Source organism: Chaetodon auriga, chromosome 17 (assembly GCF_051107435.1).
Source record: "Chaetodon auriga isolate fChaAug3 chromosome 17, fChaAug3.hap1, whole genome shotgun sequence".
In the NCBI taxonomy this organism is placed as follows: Eukaryota; Metazoa; Chordata; class Actinopteri; order Chaetodontiformes; family Chaetodontidae; genus Chaetodon; species Chaetodon auriga.
In genome coordinates this window covers 3,824,292-3,844,329 of record NC_135090.1, presented here as the reverse complement: position 1 = coordinate 3,844,329, position 20,038 = coordinate 3,824,292, and the positions used below count along the sequence as shown (strand labels likewise).

At 41.4% G+C, this 20,038-nt stretch overlaps 1 protein-coding gene across 4 annotated transcripts in view; it reads right to left on the bottom strand.

Annotated features, from left to right (window-relative positions):
- The window catches only part of thrb (thyroid hormone receptor beta), a 109,447-nt gene that overhangs the window by 29,257 nt on the left and 60,152 nt on the right, over window positions 1-20,038 (bottom strand). For all 4 annotated transcript variants that reach the window (XM_076753788.1, XM_076753785.1, XM_076753787.1 and 1 more), the window contains exons 2-3: window positions 16,039-16,105; window positions 480-552 (exon numbers count right to left, since the gene is read on the bottom strand). In XM_076753788.1, the coding sequence (XP_076609903.1) occupies window positions 480-486 (7 nt within the window). In that variant the 5' untranslated portion in view covers window positions 487-552; window positions 16,039-16,105. The remainder of the gene's footprint in view (window positions 1-479; window positions 553-16,038; window positions 16,106-20,038) is intronic.

Sequence of the window (20,038 nt, the reverse complement as noted above, 5' to 3'; positions counted from 1 at the left end):
TTTTCTAATGCCTAGTCCACACGTACTGCACATGGGTATTTTTTAAAACAGCGTTTTTCCTCCCTCGTTCACAAAAAAGCACTACACAAGCAACGTCAAGAGAATGGCAAACCAACAGGCATTAATATAATCCTAACCGGAAAGCTGTGTTGGCCAGTCAGAAGCCTGAATAAAATTTATTTCCAGTAGGCTACCTGCAACCAAAGGCATGACCCACCTTTGTCATTAGCAATTAAAGGAGGTAACGGCCCATGCTCTGTTTTCTCTGTCTGCACGTCCACACTGCAAACAGGGTTTCTGAATATCTTCACCCTGGAAGGACTTTTCCAAAAGCTCCGTTTTCAGTGACTTAAAACTGCGTTTGTGTGTGGACGAAAGAAGAAAGCTACGTTTTGAAAAATACCCATGTGGACCAGACATACGGCCCTCTACACATGCTCAGTGGTACGTGCTCGTACAGTTCAGGTCAGACATCTTACCTGACATACTGGTGGGGTTCAAGGCCAAGACGTCATCCTCAGAGCCTCCTCAGACATCTGGGTATCTACCTAGCTGAACACAGAACCAAGAAACCATCAATCACTAAGTGCATTATTTATAGCTGCCAATAACAGCACCTCAGTCTCTTAAAAGGAAGCATTTTGTGCACACAGCTTGTCCTTCCCTGCTGCACAATTTTAACAAACAATCATTTCTGTTTGAAAGGGAAAAAGTGCCGCTAATTGGTTGTAATGCGCCTCTTCAGCTTGATAAAACAAAGAGGTGTTTGATGCCTCTGGTTGCACATCAGGGGACATTTTACTTTGCAGCTTTTACTCTGCTGTCAGCTTCTCAAAGCCAATCGTGCTCACAGGTTGTTCAGATGTTTTGCCCCTTGTGACATTTTTACCTCCGCATAGGGTGACCTCTAGTGGTGAAACATGGAAAACTAGTCCACACAACCTTACAAGAACTTTTAGTAATGTCAAGTCTGAGGTGTTGTTGAAGGTGTGATTGTCATTTTTTGCAAAATCAGTGTGATAACAAAGGAGGTAACACATTAAAAGCATAACATGAGGCATTGATGGCAGTGTGTGTTCATCTTCAATCAGTCAGTCAAGGTCTTACAGAGACACATGATCTGCTGCAGTTCATTGGAAATGCAAACACACATGCTTTACACACACACACACATGCATACACAAAGGAAAATTCATGCACACATAGAGCATGATTACATACACACTTGAATGCTGGGGTTGATTTTAAACTCAGGGTATCTTATTTACAAAGAGACATGTTTACTCATCAGCATGTTTACATTATTCCAACATTATCCAGGTCTCTGATGGGGATTTGTCTTTGTGATGTTACCTCAACTGTTTTGGGTGAATCCCCATTGTGAATCTCATGTGGATTTGGCTTCTCAATAAGACCAGCAGTGGAGGACCAGCGCAGCAATACAAATTATACTTTGGCTGACAAAACAGTCTCACTTCAAAGTCCACTTAGTAGCTGTTCTGGAGTCCCAGGTGGTGTCCCCTGGGACATCTAGTGGGACAACCTTGAAACAGTGTTGCCATTTAGAGACCATAAAGCCTGGTGACAAATACAGGCATGACTCGTTGCTGACTTTAGCTGCCATTTAGCAGGACAAGGTAGCGCATTCATTTGACCGATGAACAGCCAGACTTTAACAGTCAACTGCCTGCAGGGTATTCCCCAATATTCATTCATTCAATGGATAGAAACAACAGGCTCCACTTGGTGTTCTGGTAAAAACAATGCTTGCCTCGTTCGACTGCAGAGTAAGTGACTGCACACTCTGCTGCCAGTTCAGTATGTACCCCTAGAAAAAACTAATGGAGTCTAGCACAACAGTCCTGCCATAAATCCTCCCTACATGAAGGATACAATGTTCAGCTCTTGCTTTAGAGAGGCGCTGATTCATCTGCATGATCGTTTTGGAGGTTGTAGTTTGTGGTGCCATTGAAGTGCATTATACTGACGGGTGGAAATATTTCATCCACCCCATTTATATCAATGAAAGGCAGACTGAAGTCCTGAAGTCACAAGCACATCTGTGTATAATGCAATACAGAACGACATCACCACAAACTCGGAGCTCCGAGACGATCCTACAACTGGATCAACACCTCTTTAAAAAGTGTATGCTAGCTGTTTATGCTATGCTGTTTATGGAAGTCCAGCCGGAGCAACAGATCAATCACCTGATACACAGCTCACAATGAAAAAGCAGTCATTTACAGAGTTACATGCACAGAAATAAGACTGACACCAGCATTCTCATATGACTCGCCGTTAAACAAAGATCGATCCCACGGGGTTGTAGTTTTAAATATTCTAGTTGATTTACAGAGGGTTTAGAGTTTAAACACTATAATATGAGAAACTGAGAGTCTCTTTAGGCAAGCTTCGAGGCTTTTCCTTGAATGCTGCAGCTGCTGTTATAATCCAGACTGCCTGCATGTTTCATCATGTTGGATTTAGTTAGAACGGGATCTAGAACCATCAAACAACCAGAAATAAAAACTGTCTTCATTCAGGTTTGAGTTCTGTTGGGCCTCAATGCAGCATTTGAAGATGCTTGTTTGATGTCCATTTAACGGAACTGAAAGCCCTAAATAGTAATCTTCAACCACTAACAGGGTCTGCATACACAATCATTCAATCAACCCTTTTCAGACAAGAAATGCAAATCATAGCAGCAGACAAATCATGCTCACTACCTCTGTGCCAATCCAGACACAAACCAATCATCTTGGAAGACATTTAATAAGCTGTATCTGCTCCGAAGGGTAAGACGAGTAACATCTTTATATAATCAGCTGACCAAGCCTCTGCCTGCCCTAACCATGGTCCAAACATTAGTGTAATGATGAGAAAAGCCTCTAATTAAAACCTCTGACAAATCAACCATTAAAACAACCAACCACTAAGATTTTGTAACTCAGCTTCCATGCTCTTTCAAAAACTTGCTGTCAACAAGCTCAGAAAGAAAGAAAAGGCAAAAAGTATTACAGCTTTCATAATTCCTTTGCACTGGAAGAACAGCTGGCTTGAAAAGCATTACAGAAAACTCTTTGCTGCTTTGCTGCTTTTTACCCGAGAGAGCATTTAATATCCAAACAACAGCTGGGGACGGCCCGAAAGCTGGTTCATCCATACAACAGGTTTCAAGACTCCAGCGAGGACACAGACAGATACATTTCAAACCCAAAGATTATCTGGTAGGAACAAATATGAAGAGAGATGTGAAACAGACAATGATCGGGCGGTAATGTAGGCGCACAGATGGAAGAGATAAATGGTTGCAGGTCACACTGGGACGCTGAGATAAGGAGACACAACAGATCCTGAGTGATGTGAAGCTTGTCATGGGGACATATTTATTAATAACCTCCTATCTATATCACAGACAGTGGCTGAGTCTGTTGATGGAGCAAGCAGACTGGAGGCTCAAAGTTACACCGCTTGTTAAAGGAGAATGAATATCTCTAAATTGTTGGTTAATTCCTACATTTGTTCAGCTGAGACACTTACAGACCCTCTTTTTAATAGAGCTAGTGTACAAAGGAGAGTCTGTTGGTTCCCAAAGCATTCTTAAGATTCCACTTTAAAGGTTTTCTTTCATTGGTATCCTCAATGTTCATCAACACAGATAATTTAAAGATACAGTAAGTTTTTGTTCTAGGCATCAGTTTTAATCTGCTGCATGTCTGAGAAATCACGATTTTTACGTCCTTCAGTTCAGATTCTTTATTGTCACATGATCATACTCTGAGGTTGGACAGTTCTGCCAAGAGCCCTGCAAACAAAAATCTGGGTCAATGACAACATTTTTTTTATTTTTTTATTTTTTTTACCTTTTTTTAATTTTTTTTTTTACTTTTTATCATTTTTCCCTCTCTATAACATCTTCTCATGGTAAATAAAACATGCAAATGAACTGTATAAACCAGCAAAGGTTTTACAAAGTTCCTGAGTCCATGTATTAATATCCTTCGTACTATCATGTGTTCACAAAGTGGTGAACCTCGCTCCATCCTCATTTGTGAACGACTGAGCCTTTCCAGGATGCTCCTTTCATGCCCAATCATGATACTATCACCTGTTACCAATCAACCTGTTTACCTGTGGAATGTTCCAAACAGGTGTTTTTGGAGCATTCCACAACTTTCCCAGTCTTTGAAACGTGTTGCTGCATCGAATTCAGAATAAGCAGATATTTACAAAAAATCAATGAAGCTGATGAGGTGAAACATTAAATATACTGTTTTTGTACAGTTTTCATGTACATGGAAAAAAGCATTAACAAATTATCACATTCTGTTGGATTTATGTTTTTGCAATCAAGGTTGTACTATAGGTGCTCACAGGGAGGCATTTCAGGACAGCCCGATTCTGTCAGATAGGAGGTCCACAGATGGCAATTTATTTTGGAAGGTTGGAAAATCATCCAGCTGAGTGCTTTTTGTGGCTCTCTAATTGCCATTTCTGCACATTAGTGTCCCAAATAAACAAAAGTGACAATAATGGACTTCCACCGCAGGCATAAATTAGCTGCAGTGGCAGGGAGCCGGGTTGCTCCAGTCCACCCTTTCGCTTTTCATCGAGCTTTGGCCTTTTCCTCTTTCCTGCTTGCTGCATCAGATTTTTTTATACTTTAAAAACAGAGAAACTAGGTTGGACACTGACGTTGACTGGACAGCTGCATAACTTTTTGTTTTGAATCCTGACTCTCTGTTGTCTTTGCAGGGATTTTCTCTTAAATACAAAAAAGGGCTTGGGGCCAAATTCTTTACAGCTGATGTGAACATGGAAAAACCGTGGCTGGTAGGTACTCGCACTGAAAAGAAGCGTCTTTATAATCCCTATATGTATCAGGGGCGCTTGTAATGCAAGGCCGAGTGGCAACAATCTCCAACAGTCTGCGACATTACGCTGAGGACAGAGGAAACTAAACCAAGGTTATCGTACAGAAGAACTCTCATTCCTTTTCTGTTCAAGTTCACACAAATACAGATTTATAGAAACCCTCCAAGGTTTCCTCCCTGTCTTTGAAAACACAGGAACACTGCTCTCGGCATGGAGTTACGGTGTGCCTCACATTTACTCTGCTTGTACTCCATGTGCACGTATTGATTTGTACTCTTGCCTTTCCTGGAACAGCCAGGAGCCCAAATGAAGTCAGAAAAAAATCTTGATGAGAAAGTGCTGCTCTATGATGCCGAGCAATGTAAAGTACAGCCTGCTGTGTACTGAAAGTTATGTGTGATGGTATGTATGGAGGTGTGTGTGTGTGCATGTATGTGCATGAGCTAACACGCTGCAGCAATCAAGCTGGCCTTGTTTCAACATCACAGCCAGATACCGCTGCCTTTCTCTGTACACCCACCCAGCTCACATTAGTCCTGGTGCTAGCCTTGTCAGCTGCTAAGTTACGTTTAACAGCTTCATCCACAGCACACACACACAAAAATAGTCACAAAATGATTCTTATCACATGCAGTGTAAAAATATGTAAATGAAACATTAGGCTTCATTGGGCCTTGAGCTTCGTTGTTAATTGTCACGCACAAGCGATTTTGGAATATCTGTGGTATTCACAAGTCTTTTTCTACTTCTGCTGCTTCAGTCTGTCTTTCCTCACAGGCGAAAAACACTCATTTGACCTGAAATCACGATGCCTTAATTCAAATTATTTTGGGCATACAAATATTTCTCTAAAACCAACTTAAAGCAAAATGAATATTCTGTTCACCATTTCATCATCATCATTGCTAACAGCTGACAGCTGCTTCGGGGTCTTGATGCAGGTCTCTGTTCACTATCATCCCCTGTTGAACCACCATTGTACATTCACCTTCTGTAGGCTATAATCCCCCTTGATGTCCGCCTCTCACATTAGTCATGGACCGGTTTGCTTTAGAAAGACAGATTTTAGCATCTGACTTCATGTCAAACAGTCCCCTCTTTATATCTGTCACAGTACAGCTCTGCTCTGTTGACGCGTCATTGGCAGCTGTACAAATGTTTTTCAATTGTTTCAGGTCCTCTAACACGACCTGCTAAATCTATGTTTTTGTCTGCTGAGTTCAAACAGCAGGACCAGCTCTGCAGAGTGACATTCCTCTTTTTATTCTGTGAAGAGAATGAAGCAGAACAGCCAGTTTATATCGACGCAAGGTGTGTTGATAATACTAATGATGCAATCTCACAAGCATACATCTCCTCATGATCAGGTGGTATTCAGCAGGCTGAGATCAGTGATTTATGACAGGTTTGTCAAAGAGAGGTGAATCTGGAACACTCCAGTGATCAAACCTCACAGAAAAAAGTAATCAAGATTTAGAATAACAATACAGAAATGTTCTTACAAGTCTGATATCTCTTAACACACACCTGTGCACAAGATTCACTGGCGTTGCAGAAGACTTTGTCCTGAGCAATTAACAGGAAATCATAGCTGGTGCACTGGTCCAGACCACCGCTAAATAAGCCAGATAGACACTTGCTGAAGAGCTCTGCTATATTCAGCCATCAGGTAATATAGCGTTAAATACGTACAAATACATGAAATGACTTCCTGAACAAACCATTTAGTCTGCAGACGTTCCTAATCTGTATAGTACGACTACTAACACCTGCCGTCATAATCATACATTTTTATTTTCTTTATTTTGTCTTCCACAAACCATTGAAAGCCAGATCATGAGGGGTAATACAGCGTGCAAACAGCTGTGCTTATGTGCAGGGAAATGGAAGTTCTACAGTTAAAGCATGATACAGCTGTCTGACATTCATTGACTGTGGATAATTACTGGTTTGATTGATGGTTTACAGTCTAACAATGCGTGTTAGTATTGATTACTGACAGCAGCTGATCAGGCTAATAATCAGCTAATTGTACTCAGTTTCTATGCTTCCAACTTGTTCGGATTAGCTCATCTCTAGACTTGATTTAATCTTTAAAATATAACAATGACAATTAATATAATGAGTTGTTCACATTTTGTGGAATGTCAACCATTCAGGTGACAGTTTTAATGAAATCAGTGCTGTTTTTCAACACAGTTTTCTAATTACTGATTGTATACTGGTTTGTGTTCATACAATGTAATTATCACTTTTTGTTATTGCACTATTGGTTTTGGCCTTGGTGCCCTACACGCTGGCTGTGATGCTCCAATGAATTTGTATTAATCAAAGGGCAAAGTCACCTTGCCTGAGAAATGACTTAATTCCTGACCTGCGCTACTCTCTGCTTCTCCAAACTGGCGGGGTGCCAACGGCCATCTACTGCAGATAATACACTTACTGAATAAGGACCACATAAAACCACACCTCAAAGAACCCTGTTCCAAACTTATTGTTTGGACCAGGGCCACCTTATTTTGAATGAAGCACAGATGTACGATAAGAACTGAATGCCAGACTCCAAGATGGAGGGCAGTCATCTGTTAGACATTGTTTGACTAACCCCACTTGGTCTGTATGTCACAACATGTTACGCCATGTAGACTTTACACTGGGATACACACATAAAAATAACTTTTCTATGCTCTGAGTAACATTTACAAATGCTAAGCCTTCATTCAAAACATCTTAATACAGTTGAAATTGTTAATAATTATTAGGTAGTAGTTGAGTAATAACTGACCTTGTTTGAAGCTGTCCTACCAACAGTTTCAAAGGTGTGTCTTTTAGAATTGTAGTCACTGGACCACAAGGCATTTGTTTAGTTGTAGTACTGCAGTTGGCCACTGGGGTAAATTAGCAGCCAAGCTGAGAGGCGTCGTCGCATTCAACTCCTTCAGACATCCATGTAGTCCACACGAAGGACACGAGCACCCACTGACCGACAGTGATTGGCTGTTATTTTGAAAAACAGAGGATTTGCTGTTGTACTTTCAAGCGCCTTAAAGGAGCACATTAAATTCATGCAATGACTGCCTGTCGAAAGGAATTCATTCACCAAACATGCCAGCATGACTGTGGCCAGCCTTAAGTCACACTTTTCATTTCGTCTTCTATTTAACCTTGAAAATTAGCTGTCTCCAAAGGGAAAAATAAGTTGTTTGTCTGGGATGAAATCATTTCACTTGTTTATGTTCTAGTCTTTCTGTGTTGAATCCCAGCATCTTAAAGACAAAACAAGGCAGATAACTGCACAAGTATGAAGAAATCCAACTGGACTCAAACGTTCTGAAGCAGGCAGATTTAGTTTATACTGGAAACAGATGAAATGGTCTAAATCACTGGCAGATTTTCATTAAAAGAAAACCAAGACTTTAATAACTGAAACAACAGACTAAATGATAGGTTCACATGTTTGTTTTTTTGTGGGGAATTCAAAGCACGGTTGACAGCTGATTTGTTCTACTTTGATTTGTCTTGGCAGGATGTTCACAGCGAATGTATAGGAGCTTGCAGCGACAAAAAAAGGCCAAAGCCAAAATACTAATTGAGTCATTCAAATGGTATTGTCTTTGAAAGTCAGTGGCATGAACTGTCTTTGACACTGGTGATGTAAAACACTTCCACTTATGAGACTTAAGGGGTCGCCAAAGCCATCAAGTTTCAGCTTGTTCAAGTTACAGCTGGCTGTCATACTCACATTTTAGCCACAACTGAAGTCAGATCAAAAGCTTTTGATCCGCAGCCAAAGAGTTAAACCCTTCACCATATTCACACTCACTGTACCCTCCACAGCTTTCCCATTTTACAACTGCATCACTCGACAGACTCTGAGCTTGGATGTCAGGTTCGCTCATGGGTTTGCACTGTGTCGCGGGTGTGTTTTACGCCTCTGGTTGGAGACGGAACAGCACTCTGTAGGCTGTGGCTGAGCACTTCCTTCTCTACACTGGGAGACATAATTTCTCCACCACAGCAACAGCTACCGCATCCTGCAAGACACGAAGTGCTAGAACACTGTGTGCTGTGCACTCCCAAACCAAACGATACCTCTGATACTTTGCCTACTCCTGACACCACTTGAAAAGCATTACGCAACTTTGACTAATGCTGCGTATGTGCTGAAAGACAGAAACAGAGATACATACAGGACCCTGATATCATACTATAACGACGCTTGTTAAAGCTGTGAGATTGTGTATTAATAAGCAGAATGGAAAATTATGCCCATGTCATACAGATTTTCAGTGTTTTGGCCTTCATTCCCATGTGTTATGATCCAATTTTACGCACCAATTCCACTGCTAAGATTTGGGAAAGCTGTGGTATGACTAGACACAGCTTACAATGAAATGTTTTGCTATTTTCACTGAAAAAAAAAAACAAAAAACAGTTGCATAATGTTTTCTGGGGCCGCCAGAGGAGCTTTGTAGGTCTGAAAACATGAGGGGGGTTTAATTTTTTAAAGCTGCACTTGTCAATATTTTTCTATAAACAATTGTTCGAGTGAGTGCAGCATGAAATGGGTTGCTCATAGTGACCAGCCCACAGGGAATTATTACCAACACTGCAACTCTACGCAGCATTTTAGTGTCTTAGAGGTAATTGTTTTGGTTTTCTGACCTGCAGCTCATCCATCATCAACAGATGGGTCCAGCAGCCTGTCCAGCATGAAGTGGCAGATGGACAAAGTTAGCACTGAGTTGGTGATCATAGTGGAGCATTCAGCGGCTGCAGAGCCAAAAATGTTGACAAAGCCTGAATACTGGACTTAGATTTATCAGGTGGCCAGAGTCCAAATGAATGCTGACATTGCTCTGTGCTGTATATGCTGTATGAACTGTTTTCTAACCTGTCAGTCAGAACAATGTTAAAGTGGTGATAACAACTCAGTGTTACTAACAGATGGTCATGCTGCAGCACACTGGCCAGAAAATGCATTAATTACTGCACTTTTAATGGAATATCTGCCTCACAATGTGGGGGGTGAGGTATTGAAATGTTTATCAGCGGCAATTGGTTGCATTATGGACAGTGTAGTATTCAGAGAAAGAAGAAAGAAGAAAACAAACCACAAAAGAAAAAAATGTCAAATCATCAACAGGAGGTATGGATGTATTGTATGTGCGTATTGGCCCAACCCTAAAGTGCAAAAACAAGTTAAGAGATAAGGCTTTATTGATCACACACCGAGGAAATAAAAGTCATGACAGCCAGCAAGTATTACAAAAAGCAAAACAACAGAAGGGTCAAAATGTATATGTACATTATGTACAGATTCTAAAAATATTAAATGCCCTAAAAATACTATTGCCAATATTCTTATGAGAGAAATACCAATGCCAATTACTAGAGGACCCTTTAATCTCTGTGATAAGGCTATATGTACACTGACAGCAGACTCTAATTTCATCACCTTGTTTATTGAAGGATATCCCCGGGGCTTATTTTAAATTTGAGAAGTGAAAATATATCTTACGATAGTGTCTTTAAAGTCGCTTTTTTAGTGGAAGATTTTACTCTCACTTTCCCTCAGCCTGACTTATCAACAACTCAATTGGATTTAGAGATTCTCTGGCTTTCAAAGAATGACTTTCTATTTACATGAGTAGCTGGACACAATGACAGCAATGATAACAGCATGAAAGCAAACCTGCTGCTTTGCTGTTGATGATAAAATGACTTGAACCCTTTTCTGCTATCAAACCTCAGTCTCCGCATGACATCACATCATCCACTCAAAAGAAAAATGGATTCTTCACAACCACAATTTATCATCACATCTGTAAATGAAAGGAGGACCACAAGCATTTAAAGCTTAATGTGGACACACACTTGACGCACCAACACAAACAGTAGTTAATGCAAAAGCAGCATTGTGAAACCCACAAGTGTACACTCAGAAGCCTCGGGTAAGGCAGGAAACAGGAAATAGGCCCCTAATGGTGCACATGCTGTACTTTTCCTCATTGTGAGCATCCTAAGCAGATTGACTGATTATTGCTTGCCAGTTGTTGATACCTACAGGACAGAGAGACTGGCTGCATACAAGTCTTTATATGTCTCTGCACATAAAACTGCAGTGGATCCAAAAAAAAAAGCAAAAGATGCTCTAAATCAGTTTGTGTTCACATTTATTTGAGTACTGCAGATGCTCTGCCACAACAATGCATAAACAAACAGATAAAGACCTTCAGCCGACTCTTAGCTGAGCATTTTTATTATGCCTGTTATGAGTTAGTTTTACATGCTTTATTCCAATGTTAGTGCTCCCCTGTAAAACCCTCTGCCAACAGAGAGCCACAGATCTTTGAAAGAATACGATGAGCCATCAGAACAGGGCAGAAGCTTGAGGCACGAAAGACGTTCGCATTCTTCGAGTCTGACATAAAGTTAATGAAAAACACATTTGTATCGACATGCTCGACTTTAAAATGTGACCAAAGACATTTTTCAAAGTGTAATGTATTGTTCAGCCATTACCACAGAGCATCCTGTAAACCAGCCGCCGTTACACTGCGAGAGAGGAGGCAGACGAATGACTGGATCAAAGGTCTCACCTCACAGTGTTCATGCTCTCACATCTTCAAACGGTTCTTCTCAGTGAACCCATTTCTGGTAAATGCTGTACTTAGATGATGTGAAGTTAAGGGAGGGGCAAAAATGGAACAGGGTTTCCCACACTTCAAAAGTTCCATCCAAAAGCATTTTCAAAACTTCATGCTAAACTTTTACAGATGCCACGAAACTGAAAACGTCTATCTGTCATAAATTCAATTTGACAGTACCTGTATACCTACAGTATATGGTCAAAAGTCTGTGGACAGCGCTGTGCTAACAGGGCCATCCTCAGCACGTCATGTCACAACTATCCTTCGATAGCCAGGCGCAGAACAAACACTGGAAGAGTGCACAAACATTCTGGATGTAAATATTTCTCCCGGTAGCCTCTTGAAACTGAAGATTCTGTTTTTAATCATTTTTGATTTTTTTTTGAAGCACTTCTTGTGTGTAGTAATACAGATATGATACTGGCATACACAGTGAACAGAAAAGGCTTTTCCCCTGAAGGAGTGCAGTTTAGGTGGTTTGTTGTGGAGATCGGCTTGAGCTGACGTTACATTCCTCCCCTGAATTATTACTTTAAGTTCAGTCCAAATGAGCAAACGTGTTCTTTCTCCACCCGTTTTATTGGGAAGAATCCCCAATAAAAGCTGAAGCTGCCTTGTGTGAACTTCAGCTAAACATGAATGCAACATGCCGCTCACATCGACAAGCAGCGCTGGTGGAGTATGTGAGGCAGACTCATCGCGGTTAGCAGGAGAGCAGTCTTTGCCCTTTGCAAATGTTCTGTCTGCAGTGTTCTGAACATCTATTTCTATTGGGAAGAAACACTTTCTTATATCTGTCGTTGTCAGCTTGGTTTATCCGGAGGTAAAGTTAGTGATCAAGCTTTGATTGGACAGTTAACATTATACATCTTTGCAGCACATGGACACGACACAAGGCACACTGGAACACACAGCAGCATTAACCTGGAATAAAAACTATGGCTTGCTGTTTTGAAAACTCCACAAAGGGCATCAGGACCTCATCTAAGTCTAAATGTCAAGGCTCTAACAGTCTTCAGCGATAATCTCATTGTGGGCGACGTCAGCTTGCATCATGAATCAACACTGATGAGCAGCAGTAAACAATAGTCACAGCCTTGACCAATATGCATCTTATTTGAGGTGGCATTCAGATAAGAGTCAATCTTGATCTGCCGACCGTTATGCTTGGAGCTCTCTAATACTTAATTTACGAAGCTGCATCACACTGTGCAACGTGATACGGGCTCATCATCATGGCAACTGGTATCACAAAAAGGACAGCAGATGGTGTTTTCATTAAAGAATTCAAGCTAATAGAAGAATCAACCGAATGACTTTGCGTTGGAGTCTCCAGTGCACTTATCATATTACATTAAGTTCTCTAGCTGCGGGGAAAAAACACACAGGCCAATGTCAAAAAGGATGGCTGATGCACAGGGGCTATCCGGTGTGTTTTAGAAATGCCACAGTGTTCTTGTTACACTGTGGGCATGATCCCTCACTGGAAACTGAGAGCTGAGCAGGTCCAAATAATGCATCGGGAGAATTACAACCAATAATCCATGCACTGCTATAACGACCAGCGGGGAGAGCACAGTCATGGCTGACAGCTGCAACTAACAATCACCTGCAGAGCCATGAATAATGTTTGGCATCTACGTTATCATCATCACATTTTAGCTCCAACACGCTCTCCCATTTTATGTGTGCAGATGGAAGCCTTTTTGTTTTCATTCTGAAATCTCGTCTGAGCTGCACAGTCTGTTAGTCTTCACTTTTAATAAGATGTCACATATATTTCCCTCTTTGCAATATACTGTACACAACGCTGGGTTCGCTGAGTTGGATTTACAGGCTTACACAAGCCTCTGCAGTGGGGTGAAAGCAGCAGCTGTGTTTAGTCCATGGTCAAAACTATTCACTCAACATTTTTTGTTCCTTTTTAATCAGCTGACAGTAAATCAGTGGTGGTGAGGTTCTGATGTATTGGCTGTTGTTGGAAAAGGTGACAGCGAGGGCTGAGTGCAGCGTGAGTTTCAGAGCCTTCAGTGAACAGCAGAATAAGCCTAAAGGGGAAGTGTTTGCTTGCTTTTTATAGCCCACATCTGCTCTAATGCACCCCTGTGACAGTCAAACTGTTAGCAAGGTGGTGCTGTCATTTGAGTTAGAACAGAATGCCCATTGTCCAATAACATCTTGTCTGTGGGCCAATATGGGTTGAAATAAACTGTTGATGATTTGCCATCATATATTAGCAACTATATGCTGCTAGAGCTATAATGCTTGAGTTAAAACTGTGATAGGGGAATTTGGATCTCACAGCATTCAGTGTGTTTACATGCACTGAGTGGATGCTCCACAGGCGTACACTCTTTCTCAGAGGATGCTGTAACGCCATGGAAGATGTTCACCACATGATCCGGCTTGATATGTCAGCTAATATTCTCGCCATCATAAGGAAGCTTCAGGTGCATTCTCATTCCAAACAGCAACAAAGGGCATGCAATGAATTGAGATGATGATGTCATTATTTCCCAAATGGTCCATTGTACATGTAGACCAGAGTTTTCAAGAATCTATACGTTAGAATGTGTTTTCAAAAATCTCAGTTTGCTTGTGGACGAGAGGCCAAAAAGTAGAGGAAAACATCTTTTTTTCCAAACATTCTGTACACATGTAGACAAGACCGGAGGCTCAAGTGTTTTGGTTCATGTAAAATTCGTGTTCATTTGGAAAGATGTCAGCTTTGAGTTCTAATGTTTTCATTTTGATAGCCCTGTGCAGTGGTTAACTTCATGTCATTAAGCTAATGTTAGCTCGTTACCTTCAATGAATAATGTCAGCCTATCCATTGTAACAGCCTGAGAAGCAGCTATAATCGAAGGTAGCTGACCAGCTTCAGCATGAATTCACAAACTTTATCAAGAGTAATGATAAAGTGGAAAGTTTTCATTCAGTCACTGTTACATCTGGATGGAAAACCTCTCCAGAGTTAAATTTCAGTAGCAGAACTTTTCTTTCTCTCACCATGATGATGACATTAGTCTAGTTAGTATTAGTATTTAGACTTTTCTAATAACCAAAAGGACTGTGCTTTTCATGCATGCAGTATGTCTTTAGCCTACAGTCAGTCAATTAAATGTCATTCAAGTAACAAAACGATGATGATTCTTGAAGTGTGGCTCATGTTTTGACTACATGTCACACTGTTGGTGTATTGTAATATTACTGTGTTGTTAATAAAGTTTAAAAAACAAAAGACTAATGGCCCATATGTAAGTCTGTGACTGTAGGTCCTACCAGCTCTGCAGGTTGGTGACAGTGAACTACTCTGCTTCAACAGCAGTGTTGAGTAATATATTACTTTTAGCAGTAACATAGTAATTCAGTGCTTTGCTAATAGGAATCTAGAAACAGTGTTACATTTACTACATCAAGCACTGCAGTACAACTCAAAGTTAAGTGCGTTCCAGCCCTCACAAACATCAGTCTCGCTAACAATCAACACAGAGGTCAAAAACTTGAACATGAAGGTACAAAATTCAGCTGGTGTCAGGAAACATGACAGACACCTCATGCATGGTTAAAACTGTAAACCAGCACCAAAATGATGATTACCAACCTGAACCACCATGTTCTCAACACACATTACACACACGCTATCATACAAACACTAATGTTACAAACAGCAAACAGGCTGTTCTTATGGTGCAAAGGAGGTGTGTGTGTGTGTGTGTGTGCGTGAGAGACAGCAACACACTCGCCTCGGTTGCAAAATGTAGGTAAAGATATTTATTTAATGCCTTTTTATTGGGCATCAACCTCGTGTTTCCGCATGTATTGTTGAAAAAACAGACGTGAAGCATAAATAAACGCTTCAGGCTGTGGTTTCGTCTGTGAGACACATCTGAAGTGCGAGCCTGCGCTGAGCCGATGCAGACAGTGTGCAGATGTGCGAGCAGGAGGAACGCATCTGGTAAAGCTTGTCAGCAAAACTCATGTCAAAGCCAATCGCAAGGTGAGCTAATGTTGCCATAGAGACCAGGTTAATGCCGAGGCTGCAGAAGAGATAGTGTTATGACTACAAACGATGATGTAACTGTAACATATAACCAAATGGAGCAGCAGTCATACTATGTGGTTATTCTGGTGGATGCAACTCAGAAGTGGTGTAATCAGTAACAGATCACTCCATCCTGCAAAGTAAACAACGAGTATGTCCCGATGAATGAAAGAAAAGCTATTTGTCATCATTTATCTGTTTGCGTGAACGTAATGAGCATGATGTCAACAAACTAAGTGAACTGATCAGTGCAAACTATACAGAAAACTACGGCGCCTGCAGGAGGGTCACTGACGGCAGCAGGTGCGGCCATCGCAGCTAGAGACATTTCATTTTGGCTTTGTGTGTTTGTCAGTGCCTTAGCCACAGCAGGGAGGGCTCGTGAAGAGAAACACTATGTATTGGCATTCTGCAGGCTGCAGGGCTCTGGCTGTGTGGAACTGAGCAACATGAAGGTCTTACCAGAGGAAGTGGTGAAGTCTGACTCCAGGCAGCGCTGAGGAGCCGCTGAGCTCCCCGAGAGAAACACCTAGAAAAACACACAAACACACACACACACATAGAAAGCCTGGTCAAACTAATGAGCAGCCGAGATGAAACTCACAGTCCAGATAGGAACACCAGTAGGTCTAGAAGTGATTGCAAACATGTTGCCATGGCATTAAAAATTGAGCAGAGGCAGCGGGGTGGTGGTGGTGGTGGTGGAGGTTTAAAGTTTAAAAGCAGGGAGGTCAAAGACATTAAAAACACCTACGATCCAGGTACCCGCTTACGTTTTCAGTGAAATCATAAGTCAGTAGAGGAAATGTCAGGTAAGAACACGTTTGTCACAGTGAAGCAACAACATGTCTCTCAACAACTTTTGTCCTGTGTGGCAGGATGCAGTCAGAACAAGACATCCGGCTAAGATGACCTACATACGACACTCGACGAGGCAACTCCCACAGCTGCTTTAAAATAACCTCTAGTGGTTTCCACATGTGGTTACGACCACAAATGCTTCCCCCCCGCTGCAGCTTGGGTGGAGAAATCACGGTGTAAATTTCTTTTCCCTTTTGGACTGGGGGCCCTCAAATAAGTCGATATATCTTTTTGTGTGTGTCAGACCCCGGAGTGAAGAACGGCATTTTGGGAGGAAAACGGCCATAAATAAAACAACAGTGACAAAACAACATGTGCAGGGAAGCTGAAATGAATGCTTGGGTTTGACTCCAAGTCTGGTGTTTAGCCAAATATCATTGAAAGTCATGTTGAGTTCATGTTGAGATCTCAAGGGAAGAACAAAAAAAAAAATGAATTGATTATGATGAGAGTGAGGAAAAGAAAGCATTTGTTTATGTCATTAATTCAGTGGCAGGACAGGGCTGGTCATCTCTCCCCGACAGACGGTAATCACTTGTAATCAGATTTAATGGGCACTCTAATGGGAATGCTTTTCCTCTCTCCATGCTCTCTGTGGCACTCTTTAACATACTTGTCCACACACAAACAAGTGTGCACACACATGTGTGTGCGAGCACATTTGCATCTAATCGAGAAGGAAATGTAATGTTGCATTTCCATCTGAAAAGGAATTATTGTTCTAATAACACTGTCTATCCATAACAGGACAACATAATCAAGTCTTATTTGTGCGTAATGCTAATTTCCATATTTGCCTGGTTCATATTCTCTTCAGGCCTCATTTGCATGCATTCATTCATTTGCAGACGCTGGTTACTCCACTGAGTCTCAGTCCTGCTGCCTCCTGCTCTCCATCAACACTTCTACAATGTTACAGACACAGTTCATACTGCTCATTAATGTGCTTTAGTACTTATTTTCCCAGTCTTGGCCATCATTGGTGAAAACACTGTAGCTTATCCACCTGCAATCTGGGAACACGGTAAGATCACTACAACTTAGCAGTGGCTCTGAAACACCTGTTCATAGTGCCTGTTGGCTGTGTTTTGTCAAGGTGTCCCTGCTTGTGCCGGAATGCTTGTTGCACTGTCATGACAACCAACAACTGTGAGCTGTTTATTTCTGCACCGTTTAATGCAAACTTTGAAAATGCACTTCACATAAATTGATTATATACTGCATGTATATTAAGATATTAATAAACTCTTTATCTGAGCCACTTTATTTGGAGGTGAAACTGAAAGTCGGGGCATATGAAATGCTGCTAATAATCCCTCATTGCACCAGGAAGTGGTCTATGAACTGCGAGCATTAATATGTGAGGACTGTCCCTGTAGAGGTGATCGTAGTTACAGTTTTGACCAAAGTACACGCACTGTACCAAGCACACATGTCAAAACAAGGAGATATGTTGATTTCTTGCCAACAACACGTTTTAACAATTCATTCAAGGAAGTTGGTGTGGAAGCATATGCTTATGTGGTATGTGGTATGTAACACGCCAAGATATGACGAAATGTGCCAGCAAAGACAGGGGAGAAGAAGACCGCAAGCTGGTCAAGATGGACGTGAACAAGGATGGACTTAAAATACATAAAAAATTGACTTTGCAAACTTTGTCTTATGAGGAAGGCTATTAACTCTGAATGTAAACATAACTTTAGTTTGTTTACAAGAACGCTCCGCAGGGCCTCTTTCAGAAGCCATGGGAGGAACTTTCACATGTACAGTACAGGCTGTGGACAGTGGTTTTGGAGCGGACCATTTTCTAGTGTGAAAAACACTTAGCATGGAAGAAAGGATGCATTTCCAAATTTGGACAAATAAGACTGAACCTACTGAAGTCAAAAAAAAAAAAAAAAAAAAAAAGAGCAAGAGAACAAACAATGCAATGCACTGAGCCTTTTCCCCAAAGAGACGTGAGTTAGACATGAATAAATGAGTGCACAGATTATAAATCAGTGAGCTTTCTGCTGAAAGTCAAATCTCCTGCACTCTCTTGTAAGTTCTTGATCCATACGTCCCAGTAGATTGACACTTAAGGCCCTTTCAGCCTAATATGCAATCTATTATTATTCTATGAAATGACTGCAGACTACCCCCTCTGTGGAGCAGCTTAACAGCATCATCAATCGGACTACACCAATTAAAATAAATATCACCAAAATGACTTGTTTCAGATCACCTCCACACACTGCAGCATCACTCGTTATTATTCCCTCTGGAAACAAATTGATTTGGTAAGCACACAGAGCCGATGACAGCGGCCCGGCAACATATCTAATACCCTCCATGTTGTTGATTCAAACTTTAACACTCGTGTTTTCCCCATTCCTTCCCCCCAAAAATGTAGCTGCTTCCAAAATATTTTCTACCAACAAGTGATTCCAGACTGTGATGCGATTATCCAGTCAGAAATGTGTGTGTATATGCGTGTGTGTATTTTGGTGAAGAGAGACACAAGGAGAGAGAGAGAGATGAAAAGAAAGTGTGTGTGTGTGTGTGTGTCTGAGAGAGACAAAAACGCCCACTGATACACTCTGTTTCTCAGTTTCCATGGTGATTTGAGTTATATTTGACAATGTGACGCACATTTTCAGCATCCATTTTTGCTGTTAGTCTTCTTCATCTTTTCCAGTGCAGTGAGCTAAAAGTATGAATGGTTTCTACTGGAGGAACGGGAGCTAAAATGACATGTGGGCTTGTGTCGGGGCCTGGACAGTTTAGAGAAGATGTGCTGATGAGTGCTGACAGGCTGGATTCTAATGGTTATAAACATTTAAGTAAAGGCTGGAGAGGGCAGAGCTCCTTCTTCCAGGGGTGTGTCGAGGGCTGTGGGAAACTTATGATCCCAACTCACGACTCCCCGCTTCATGTTTCCAGTGTGATTAGTCCTATGCCTCCAATTACTTCACTATTACAGAGTTAGTACTCAGGCTGGATGCTGCTACTGCCTCTCTGAACATGCAGCACATACATAAACAACATAGCTTAGATAAATAAAGATGCAATGATATTCTGACCAGTAACAGTGCTGAGATTATTGGCTTTTAAAGCTCACAAACATTCATGCAAACAGTCTTATTATTCCACTGTTTTTCATGCTGTGGTGCTTGTGTTGAATGTGCTCATACGAGCTGCAGTGGCTCAGGGGATAATCACCCCCGTCACCTTTTCTGCAGCGAGAGGCGCCTCTATCCTGTTGTTTACAACGGCATTTTTGCACACTGCTATTGTTGTTGAGCTTCAGGCACTTGATGTGCCTTTGCGGGTTTTTGGAGAAACGGCCTGAAAGTGCCGCAGGTCGCAAATTGTTCGCATGTCCTAGATCACTGCAGCATTTTCTCTTCTGTTCAGTCAGGTACAAACATACACAAGGCATGCTTCTGTTTATTATCAACATGGAAAATGGAGGAAAGTCTAGTCTGAAATGGAGGAGAGGATCATGATGAACACAGAGGGCGTGCTTGACATTAATCTTCAAATCTGTTCCGTTGGTGGTGGATGTGTGTAAATTTTATGAATTTAAAGTTCCTTTTCTTGGAAATTCTCAATGCGG